The 12,149-nt window shown below is 38.8% G+C and overlaps 1 protein-coding gene across 1 annotated transcript in view; it reads left to right on the top strand.

The window, feature by feature from the left end:
* The window catches only part of LOC145984467 (inactive hydroxysteroid dehydrogenase-like protein 1), a 180,598-nt gene extending 171,098 nt beyond the window's left edge, over positions 1-9,500 (top strand). Inside the window, exons 4-6 of the mRNA XM_083118126.1 lie at positions 1,867-2,087; positions 7,563-7,790; positions 9,162-9,500. Of these exons, the coding sequence (XP_082974252.1) occupies positions 1,867-2,087; positions 7,563-7,790; positions 9,162-9,272 (560 nt within the window). The 3' untranslated portion in view covers positions 9,273-9,500. The remainder of the gene's footprint in view (positions 1-1,866; positions 2,088-7,562; positions 7,791-9,161) is intronic.
* Positions 9,501-12,149: the final 2,649 nt, after the last annotated feature.

Below are 12,149 nucleotides of genomic sequence, written 5' to 3'. Positions count from 1 at the left end.
ATGTAGAAGAAGCTGAATATGGCAGTAAGACTGACAAATCGAATTTATTTTATGGTAAAAACGTATACACGTTGCCTAAATTGTTTTGAAAAGTGAGAAAAATTACATAGAGAAAGGTACTATACCAACACTATCACCGTAAGGCTTTGGTCAAACTGTAGTTGTTCTATTTTTCTTATTTCTATGTTTTATAATTAATATAATTAGTATTTATTTACTGGCACATTAGGGACTCTCACATATGAAGATTGGAGAGAATGACGCAGATAGTTCTTCGTATACACTCATTTCTATATATGCATATTTTGTCATGATATAAATATATTTATCAAAATATATCTAATTGTTACAGTGTGAATATATTTTTTTATCATATGAACATACTGTTGTTTCAACTACCATTAAACACTTTTCAAGGCAGCATGAGCAAATATTGTGAATTTCAAACTCTTTATATACATAAAAAAAAGCTGGGTCATAGGGACCCAGGTATGTCTAAGTGTCTTTTTAGGTGTGTCGGTTAAGGGTTAACCTTGCAGCATAAGTGCTGCCACCTGTCGACCAATCCGCATACCATTCGACTCAGCACAGCCAACTGATTATTATGTCGTAATTGTGAGTGGTTATGTGCATCACCTGCATCATTATTAGCAAATTCATCAGGCCGGTTCTATAAGAATCACCCTGTATATTATCTTTATGTATATCTTAAGTACAACTTCAGACACAAACAAACAATCCATATCACCATACATTGTAAACTAATCAACTATTGTAAATCAAAGTGAAATAAAACAAATAAATTGATTGATTGATTAATTTGCTTTATTTTACTTCGCTTTTGTGCCACTTTTGGCTAATTTGCGAAAATGGGGATGAGTGATGATAGATGATATGATGAAATTGACGAATGGACACTCACAAACATCCATGCAAAGGGCGGAATTCGAACCTGGGACCCCTGGCGTGGTAGCGCGATGTGCTAACACAAATAAAGAACAGAAGAACAACGGGGACCCACAATTCTGAGGTTTTTATTTAAAGGCACCAGGACGATAAACGTATACCTCTGAATGTATGCGGGTGGAGATTGGGATCCCCCCTTTTTTTTGTTCCTATCACTTATCAGAGAGATACATATCATCAAAATCTGTGATCCTGATTTCGTTTCCAGAAGCTAGCACACTAATATACATATGTATGATATATGTATAAGTCGATAACCAAAAATGGAAAAAGGGCCTCCCCGATGGCGCAGTGGTAGCGTCCTCGCCTTGTAATCAAGGAGTCCCGGGTTCGATACCCGGTGGAGGCACAAGTGGTTCGGATTCCACTTTAAACTGTAGGTCCAGTCCCGATTAGCCTTACTGTGCATAAAGTGGACTTAAAACACCAACTCAAACCAAACCAAAAATGGGAAAGTAGGGTATTTTGGATAAAAGTAAATTTTTGGTACAATTGTATGGAGGAGACTATAGCTAACCGCTTACATCAATGATATATACGTAATAGTATTATCGATATTTCTTTACACTAAGAGGCTTCCAACATATTACATGGGGGGGGGGGGTTCAGGGACAAATGCGCTATGCAACTGGTATACACTCTCTGTCCTGGGAATCTCTGGAGCAAGTAAACGAAAATAAGTCTCTGTGCAAGTAATGACTTCAGAGGACACGACCTGCTTTGCTCCACTCACTCGCTTTCTCCCTTTCCATACGATTAAGAACGGCCTTGCTCCACACATTCCCAAGACAGAGTTGATGGCGAGATCACTTCACGAAACTTAACCACTTGCATGGCAAAAACCTCTTATCTGAACTTTGATACTATCCATACGTACTGAGGTGTTTGTTTTTCTTTCAGTTAACAATGTAGGTTGTCAATACACATACCCCATGTATGTGGATGAAGTTCCAGAAAGGGAACTGTGGAGCATAATGAATGTGAACATTGGAGCAACAACTATGATGACGCACATGATTTTGCCTCAGATGAAGGAACGAGGGCGAGGGGCGATTGTAAACGTCTCTTCTGGAGCAGAATTGCAGCCTCTGCCACTAATGAATGTTTATGCAGCATCAAAGTTAAGTAGCACTATTTTCAATCCAAGTGGAATAACACAAGGTAATTTTCGAAATTTATTTTGATGGGATCAAAGGTATTAAGATGATGAAGTGTGTGTGTGTGTGTGAGAGGGAGAGAGAGAGAGAGAGAGAGAGAGAGAGATGGGGAGACTGTTGTAGGTACCTTGCAGGGATGCTCATCCCCCCCAAGACTAATGACCCCCCCCCCAAATCAAGTCACAATCCCCATAAAGTATTTAATTACGGCATCATACCTACTGAAACCAACTTTTTAAAGCTTAAATTACCACTATTGTTAATAGCCTGGATGACTGATGTGTGTGTGCTTGTGGGGGAGGGGTTCTTCCTCTCATGTGCCTCCCTGGCTGTGACATAAACTCTTCTTGCTTCGGATTTCTATTATTTTTCCCATCGCATATTCAGTGCCAGCTTTGCGATTATTCTTGCCAAAGTGGATGGGGTAGGAGTTTATATATTCTCTAAGCCTTCTCCCGGGCTAGGATAACACTTTTTAAGAAAGAAAAGTTTTTTTTTTTTTTTTTGCATCATTTTTCAGGAATTACAGCAGCAATATTTCCGTCTCGCTTATTCAAATTGCGTTTTTTCGCTATTTAGTGTTGCTTTTCTTCCATTTTCGGCTACTCGCAACGATGAAGAGAGACTCAAAAAGAACACCCATGCTCAGGCCAAATTCGAACCGGGGACCCTCGCATTCTAATGTATTGTGATAACCACTTCTTCACGAACGTCAAAAATGCGTTGTTTTTTTAAATATATTTTTCACGAATTTTTCGCATTTGCATTACTTTCAATGTAGACGTGGACAGTCCAGTTAATTAATATTTACGCTGCAATCTTTCCGTTTGCCCTTTCTTTGAGTCTGAGAGACACAAAATTCCCAGCATGTGGTTAAAATGTTTGATAGTAAGCAACACTGCTGGTTTCCGAACACTTACTTCGGCTGTACTGCCAGACCCGAAGCTGGACTTCAACTCTAACGAGTGTGCCACTTTCTGTGAACAGAAGTGTACCTTGCAGGAATGCTCATTCCCCCAAGACTAATGCCCCCCCAAATCAAGTAACAATCCCCATAAAGTATTTAATTACGACATCATATTTACTGAAACCAACTTTTAAAGCTTCAATTACTACTATACTTGATCTGTCTCCCCCTAAACAGTGGGCACATTACCCTCAAAACCGTTTATCATAATTTCTCTCCAATAGTTTGGATGAATACGTAATAATTGCTTCTTATTTGAATACAATAGTCTGTTAAACTGTCCATATTTTTGTATTGTTCAAATTTTCGAAATAACGGAAAGCTAGCATCATTGATTGGTTAAATGCTTAAGTTAATTTCAAATGTCATAAAGTAAATTATGTAAATATGAATTTAAACATTGTTTACATGCGGAGAATAAGATTTTTTAAAAAATATTTAACACGAATTGTAATACAACTTAAGATAAAAAATTCAAAACTGGCTTGTTCTTGTGACCGATTCAATTATTGTTTCACGAGACACATACAGAAGCTTAGATAGAAATTCCTAAGGTTGGGTCGAGAATATAATAAAGCGCCTCCTTCAAAGAAATCGCCCCTTCTGCTTGGGTAAATACTGTATAATTATTTTAGTAATGCATAGCAATAATTACATGGATTTTATCTTAAGTGCAAATTTCACTTCCTAGAGTAAAATTGTTCTGCGACAAGAAGTTAGAAATGCGATTTGACATTATTTTTTTCTGTTTTATCGGGTAATGTGCAAGGTGTTACTATGAAGTACAATAATATTGCCAATAGAATTAAATCATCAAAATGAAGTGATATTATTAATCGAGAATATTGTTTATGTCTCGTAATGCAGCTGTAGTGTAATTCTTCACAAGCAGTTCATCAAAACGACGAACATGCATATTTGTAACACATTATTGCGAGCAAGAAATGTTTTACATACATTTCTTTGCAGGCTTGAAAGGATATTAATTTAATGGGGGGCGTCAGTACTTCCATAGGATATTTGCTCTTTTCCAGCTTTTTTCGCTGGTGCGGCGCCTAAAACGTGTGCATAAGATATCGCTAAATATCGTTCCCAAAATATAATGTTCGAACCCTTCAACCCTCCCCCACTACAGAAATCCCTTGACAACCTAAGGTTTAACACTTTATCAAGCATCCCCCCTCAAAATTTAATACTCAATCCTCCCACCAAAATTTCCATGACAATTTTAGACTTACTGTTGATATTGAAGAGTTGCCCCTTCCAAAACAATAAAAATAAATAAATAAATAATAATAATAATTGTCGGTCCCCACACCAAAAATCCGTAACGGTGCAATAGTAATACAGAAGAGTTGGATATCTTCCCCCTCCAATTTAATGCTCAATCCCTGCTAACTAAAATTCCAGTCATAATCTAGACATAACACTGATATTCTGGTTGGGTATTGTCCCCGCAACGTTTAATTCTCAATCGACCACCAGAACCAACGTGTCAAGTCAAGGCCTAATATGTAAGAGTTCGATATTTTCCCTCCCTACATAGGAATAACTTGGCGGGGGCACTTGCCCCTCCAAAATTTTCACGTTTGTTTATTAAAATTGACAAGTTTGGGGACCTGAGAAGCCAAGTAATAAAGAGTAATATTTGTGATTTCTCAAACGTCACAGTTATTTAGCAAATTATCCTGGACGTTGTTTTTATGGGATGGAAAACTTTTCGATTCTCTATTCCCAAAGTTAAGGCCCAGGTTTGATTCTACCCCCTCAAAATTAGGCCCAAGTATAACTCTGCCCTCTCAAAATTAGGCCCAGTTTGATTCTACCAGATGAAAAGTAGCCCAGTTTGATTCTACACATTCAAAATTAGGAAATTCTGCCTCCTCAAAATTAGGCCCATTTGATTATACCCTCAAAATTAGGCCCAAGTTTAATTCAGCCCCCTCAAAAATAGGTCCAATTTGATTCTGCCTCCTCAAAATTAGGTGCAAGTTTAATTCTACCCCCTCAAAATTAGGTCCCAATTTACGCCCATGCCTCCCGATAATACATATTACCCGTTACAATTCCCTCGGCAGTCTACAAATTATTTCTATAACAGCAATGGTTAATTAATAACGTAATTCAACTTGTGTCCAATGCTGTACTGTTCACTTGGTCAAATTTCCATCACAAAAAAATCACCCCAATAAGTTGGGTAGTCGCTTAGAATATCGAAGGACATAGAGAGAACATGTGTGATGTCAGATGAAGCCAAATTGCATCCATTTGTTTAACATTCAGCGAGAGGAAAATTATTTTGGGAAAATGCTTGTTATGTTTCTTTAAGTGTTTAAATAATCAGAAACAAAAGTTCTTAGAAAGTAATTTTGAGGAAAACGCAAACACATATGGACCTTTTTACATGTTGGGGTGTGTTCATTTACCTATGTTATACTCTACTTTATTTATCACACTGAAGCAACAAGCGATACAAGATTTCACAAATCAAACGCAGGCTTGTGCGGCCTGCCGTGCTGCTAATGTGTTAAACGTTGCTGTCGGCTGGTTGGTTCCCATACAACATATGTGGCCTCGATCTGAAAGCTCCCTTATGGAAGGTGGCAAGCGACGGACCCCTTCAGTCTAAAGCAAAACATTCACCGTGCATGCAGTACAAACAGACCGAGGCGACACGATGGACGGTATTGAGAAAACAGCCCAGTCCGAGTGACACATACAGCTTCAGTTTAGGTCGTCTCATTTATTTCTGGTAGTTGGTTTCCAAGCGACAAGTGTCTCTTGTCGCATGTCTGAAGTCTCCCTGTTCGTAAAATGAATTTACATCCCACAAAGATTGCAACGTAGTTTATTTTACATGCATATGCACATTTCTAATATTTATCTTTAGGTAACATGCGAACGATTTTTGATATTCAGATACATCACAATTTTAAATTTTATGCATACCATAACAGAAATGCATGTATAATATGCTGTAAACATATTTATATGTGGAATATAATCTACATGGTGGTTCATAATTCCTTGCTTTTTAAAATTTTCTGCCACTTGTATTGTTGCATCCAAAAACTGCACACAGAGACGTAGTTTCTCATTTATTGTCTACTCGCAATGTTACCATTATGTACAGAAATTATACACTATAAACTGACATTCCATGCTCAAATCCTTACTGCCACCATGTATCAGCTGTAACAATGGTGCTACCTAAGATGGTGGTTTTACCTCACCCCCTTCCCCACACGGCTTCATTTCCCTCATCCAGAATGCAAGCTCATGGCTCCCTCCATACCTTCTATACTCTAGGGTAGACTCAACCTGTGTCCGCAAACCTGGCTGTGGGCACCCCTGCCCCATAATACTTCCTTTCCTTCATCTAATGGATTAAATATGGTGTACCACATATATTTTAGAAAAAAATATATAAATGTTGAATTTTATAATCTATAACGAGTTACATCTTTAGGAAGGGTGACCAATTTTAACAAAACAAATGTAGGCTTAATCTTGACAATGTTGAAAGTGTTCATAACCACTTTGAACAGATCTCCCCTGAATGAATTTGGAACTGTGACAAGACTGGAATGTATGTGGTTCAAACTCCAGGGAAAATTGTAGCTCCAAAAGGAATAAGGCAGATTGGTAGTGTGACATCTGCTGAACATGGAAACAATGTCACAATGATTATGGCAATTAGTGCAACTGGGAATCACATTCCCCCAATGTGTGTGTTTCCGCAAGTTAATTTAAAGGAAAGAACGTTACATGGTGCACCACCTGGGTCAATTGGTGCTGCTACTCCCTCTGGACATGCAGGGAGAATACTTTAAGTGACATAATTTTGTGCTTTTAGGACTTTCCATTCTTTCCCCAGAAATAAAAGTCTCACCTTGAGTGGCCCTTGTACATTTCAAATTTGGTTTGTAGTGAAACCTCAACTTCGGTTTTAGTGAATGTAAAAATGAAATGTCCATGAAAAATCACCCCATTGTTAGTATCATAAGTAAGAGTACAGTTCTTCAAAATATTATGTTAACTTGAAGAAACAGTTTCCTGTGTGTTTTTGCTTTGCTAACATATGGAGCAATTGAAATGGAATGGAAAGTGGCTCATGGCTGAGATAATGGACAAGTGGTGGGATTGTGTTAAACTACTTATGCCTTGGGTCTTTTATTTCCTGTGTCACTACTAACTTCAATTCAGAATAAGGGAAAGTATTTTGGTTTTACTGGACTTCGGATATAGTGAACCAATTATGTCCTCAGGGATTCATTATAAGTGGAGTTGACTGTATGTGTATATTGGCACAGAGTATGATATCCAGGACATTGCAAATAATGAAGAAAGTTCTAATTGTATACCACATTTGTAATAATTCTAGTATTAGTATTAGTAAAATATTAATTTTGGTAATATTTTAGCAGCATGTAAATTCCAAATAATGGCATGTCAATCATTTCTTGAAGCAGGTGTTCGTGAAGAATTTCACTGAAGCTCTCCAACATGAGACAAAGAACACAGGAGTCACAGTACAACATTTGTCTCCATTTTTTGTCACCACTAAAATGAATGCCTTCAGCAAACGTTTGCTGGAGAGGAGCTTGTTTGTACCAGATGCAATCACTTATTCCCGCAATGCTGTAAACACATTGGGCTTGGTGCCACATTCAACTGGATACTGGGCACATGGCTTCCAAGTAAGTTGATTGATTCAATATTTTCATGATGCCGTTTTTACTAATTAGTAGGGTAAATTTCTTCCCCTAAATGTTGTAAAGAATTCAAATTTAATTTTTTCTGGAGGTTACAACATTCTGTATGCAAAGTATGTTCCCAGCTGGAATTTTCTATTGGTTCCAATTGAAATTTAAATTTGATTGAATTGGTTTCAATTGTAATGAATTGGATTGTATCGGATGCCTAATACAGCTATCGGAATGTATTGGTTTCAATTGTAATCTCAACTGAAACCAATTGGAAAATCAGGAGAATATAGTAACTTTAATTAACTGTAATTTGATATATGCACAAAAGTATATTGACTATTACTTTTCTTTAATAATCAAGCCAAAACCCTAAATTTTAGAGGTTGTAATCCTTATTGTTTGTACCTGGATGATTTATATATTAATGAAATATTTCATGGGTTTGCTTGTCATGAGGTAGACAGACTCATGTTACCCTTAGTACATCTTAGCAGGTGGAAGGCTGCCTGTGGCATACTAATATTCCATGGTAACAGGGCACCAGGCTGTTCAGCACACCATAATTACTTCAAAGAACATTCCAAATAAACCTGTTTTACCAGCTATTTGGACACCAATGCAATCTAGCAAGCCCAGTAATCCAATTTTTTTGCAGCTTCCATTTCAGGAGATCTGTCTGTGTTCCAATACAAGGCCACAGGAGCAAAACAGCCCCTTCCTTCCAAGCCAGAGTTCCAACAGCTGACCTACTCCACTCTCATTTGGAATTTATGTATGTTTGGTTTGTGTCTGTTACCAGCTGCCCTTTCTTTTGGAACTTTAAACTTTTAAAAGCCAAAACACTGTTTTGTCTACAATGTTTAAGATGTAATGAGATTACAAAGATATTACAAGGTTGATATACAGAGAATATGTGCACCAAAATACATAATAAATTGATTTATATTAAGTACTCAAAATTGGTTTTACATAATCACACACATACATATTTGTATAATTAGCATATCAATAAAAATATACAAAAAAGCTCTGATGGCTTGACCTGGGGGTAGGATACCAACTTAGTGAAGAAACTCACAGGAATTTTAGGTCATCACATGTACTTTAATTTGACAAAAAAATATTTAAAATACAAACTTTAAAATAAAATAAGTGTTTCCGATGATTGTGAATGGAAAAGGGGCAAGGCACCAATATTATGACTATGCCAACAGTCCTACACATAGAGCTTTCAGACTGAAATGTTTGTATTACAAATTCTTGTCTAATTTTCTTTTCACTGTGCCCTGGTCATTGGCACTTTCCTATATATATTGTGTGATATTGTTTTTCTGTCTGTTGAAAATATTGTTTCTTTTTCAGTACTGGTTCACATGCTGTGCTCCTCATTGGCTACGAACTACCATTGGAGGACTACTTAACGAAATATTCAGGAATGATTACTTCCAGACACCAACAAAGGTGGTTCAGTAATGAAACAAAAGACATCACAAATGCATATCACTTCATGCTTTATGGCTAGAGCCTCAAATATAATAACTTGTCAAATTTCTTTCTTGCCAAGTTTATATATTTCAGCTTAGAATGTTTTACTTATATGTAACAACATGCAGTAAACGTAGTATGCTATTGAGTTCACATATGCATACATGTATTTTTATACACCATTCTCTTGTTTTTTAAATAAAGTATTTAAAAATACCTTTCTTAGCTTTTATGTTTATTGTATTATATTAGTGGAAGACAATTATGACTCAAGCATCAACATATTACAAATATACTCATAAAATGATATAACTTTGCAACATTCTAAGTAACTTTTAGTTTATATTACTTTTCCATTATTTCCTGGTTAACTTTGTGGTGGCGATTCCAGAAATATGTTGTTCATTTCATGTAGGGTTGATAATTTACAAAAGAAAATTAGATATACATGAGGGAGTGTTCAATAATGCAAACTACACTGCTCAAAACAATTAGGGGATCATGGGAAATATCCGTAAGTTTGTGTGTCATCAATGACATGAAGAACGAAGATGGGTGTGAAAGTACTCGTTGACATGAAACAGCTAAATTGGTTTTGATTGATTGATTTGGTGTTTTAAGTCCACTTTGTGCACAATAAGGCTAATTGGGACTGGACCTAAAGTTTAAAGTGGGATCCGAACCACTATGTGCCTTCACCAGGTATCAAACCTGAGACCCCTTGATTAGAAGGCGACGATGCTACCAATGTGCCATTGGGGAGGCCCAGCTAGATTGGTGTATGAAGACACATGACTCAGGCATTTGTCCTGTCTGCAGGTGAGTGCCCCATCCGAAGGGTGGTAGACTGCAGAAGTGTGTAGTTGTGGGAATGCCAGTAGCCAGCCAAAAGACAATGTAGGAGTTTGTGAAGGAATGTGGTCAAGTGGTACGATGTCACAACAACACGATTTGCCAAAATCCATGGCATGGAGGGCCATAGGAAGGATGGAAGTTCGACAGACACAGGGAGTGGTAGCAGCTGCTCATGGAGTATCGCGAAGTGTCATTTCCACCTGTGGATTTGGTTCCAAAGGACAGGAAATGTGCAACGAAGGCAAGGCCAAGGCTGTCCATGAGCAACAACACCAAGAGATGATCAGTACCTCCTGTTGACCACCCGACGGAACAGACGACAGAATGCAATGCTGCTGCAACATTCCCTGCTCACAGCTACAGGAAGTAGAGTGTCATCTCAAACCATCCACAGTTGTCTACATGAAGGTGGCCTCTATGCATGTAGGCCCATGGCATGTGTGCCATTTACCGCACAACACTGAAGGGCTCGTAAAAACTGGGTTGAAGGGCACTGCAATTGGGGGCATGTTGAATGGAGACGGGTGCTGTTCTCCGACGAGTCACGGTTCATTCTTCAGAGTGACAATCAACGTGCTTTAATATGAAGGGAGCGTGGAACATGCAACAACCCTGCATTTGTACAGGAAACATCCCACTACGGTGGTGGTGGACTGATGGTGTGGACTAGAATCAGTAATGGTGGAAGAACGGATCTCCACATCATCCGAAATGACAGTTTGACAGCCCTTGAATACAGGGACCAGATCCTCAGACCTCATGTCATTCCATACAAAGGTGCAATTGGTGATGGGTTACTTTTCATGGACAATAATGCTCGTCCGCACAGAGCTCTATTGGTGAACAACATGCTAGAGGATGAGGGAATCAAGGGTATGGAGTGGCCTGCATGCTCACCAGACTTAAATCCTATTAAGCATGTCTGGGACACACTTGGCAGATGTATTGCAGCTAGGCTGTCACCTCCCTCTCACCTTCCAGAGCTAGAGGTTGCCCTAAATGAAGAATAGTGACAAATCCTCAAAACTCTCATCAAGTCCATGCCACACAGCTGTGCTGTAGTGTTTGCCATTCAAGGAGACCACACATCATACTAAGGGCCAGTTCCTTTCAAGGGCATGTCCATTTCTATGCCACATCATGTGAACATTGTGTCAAGTGACTCGCATTCCTTTCTTTTGCCAGTAACAATGTATCCTCTACTGTATATTCTCTCCTGATGTTCATTCACATGCAGAGAGCTGCGCAGCGGCCAGAATCGCTTACTAGGCCCGCCTGGCTGGTCGGGCGGGCGAGTAAAACTATATACCTGGGTTTTGACCCGTCAAGCATCGAAAGCCCACGGGTAACTGGAAGGCTTTGCAAGACGAAGCTCGCTTATCTTCAGCGAACGCTCATTCCGGTTTTGCACCGTCTCCAGATACATGAGTCACGCAGTCACCGTTGCCAACTTTTAGATTCTAAACTGTTCTAGGAGCACTTAAAATGTTCATCACTTTTATCAATTTGAAATTGCAGACATTTATTCCTTGCTAGAAAACATTTGTATCACTCACACCCACTGGCGGCGATTGGGTTCTCAAACTAAGGGGCCAAGGTGCAAAAGTGGGGTGGCAAGGACAGTTTAATTTCCCTTGATACATGAGGTTAGCGTGGTGCAAAAGTGTCAAAACGTCGGGGGGAGGGTCAACTGCACTTTCTCTGCCCCGCCCCTAATTACCGTCACTGCTGACACCTGTAAAGGAGTACGAACCAAGTTTCGCAAAAAGTGCCATCGTAAATATTTTGGAACTTTGTGTGACTGGTGGTTGTTCTACATTATACTTTTGGGGGTGGGTGCTCCCCTATGGCACAGTGGTAGTAGTGTTGTCCACGGGACGAGACGGGACAGGCTTTTAAAAATTCGATTTTCTCTCTGGTGTAATTTTGCCAATTCAATATCCGAATTAGTTGCTCAAGATCCCCCCCCCCCCTGAACACTAAGGCACGATGGTCCATAAAATAGAACAT

This window comes from Lepisma saccharinum, chromosome 2 (assembly GCF_977018435.1).
Source record: "Lepisma saccharinum chromosome 2, izLepSacc3.1, whole genome shotgun sequence".
Classification (NCBI taxonomy): Eukaryota; Metazoa; Arthropoda; class Insecta; order Zygentoma; family Lepismatidae; genus Lepisma; species Lepisma saccharinum.
This window is presented reverse-complemented; position numbering and strand designations above follow the sequence as displayed.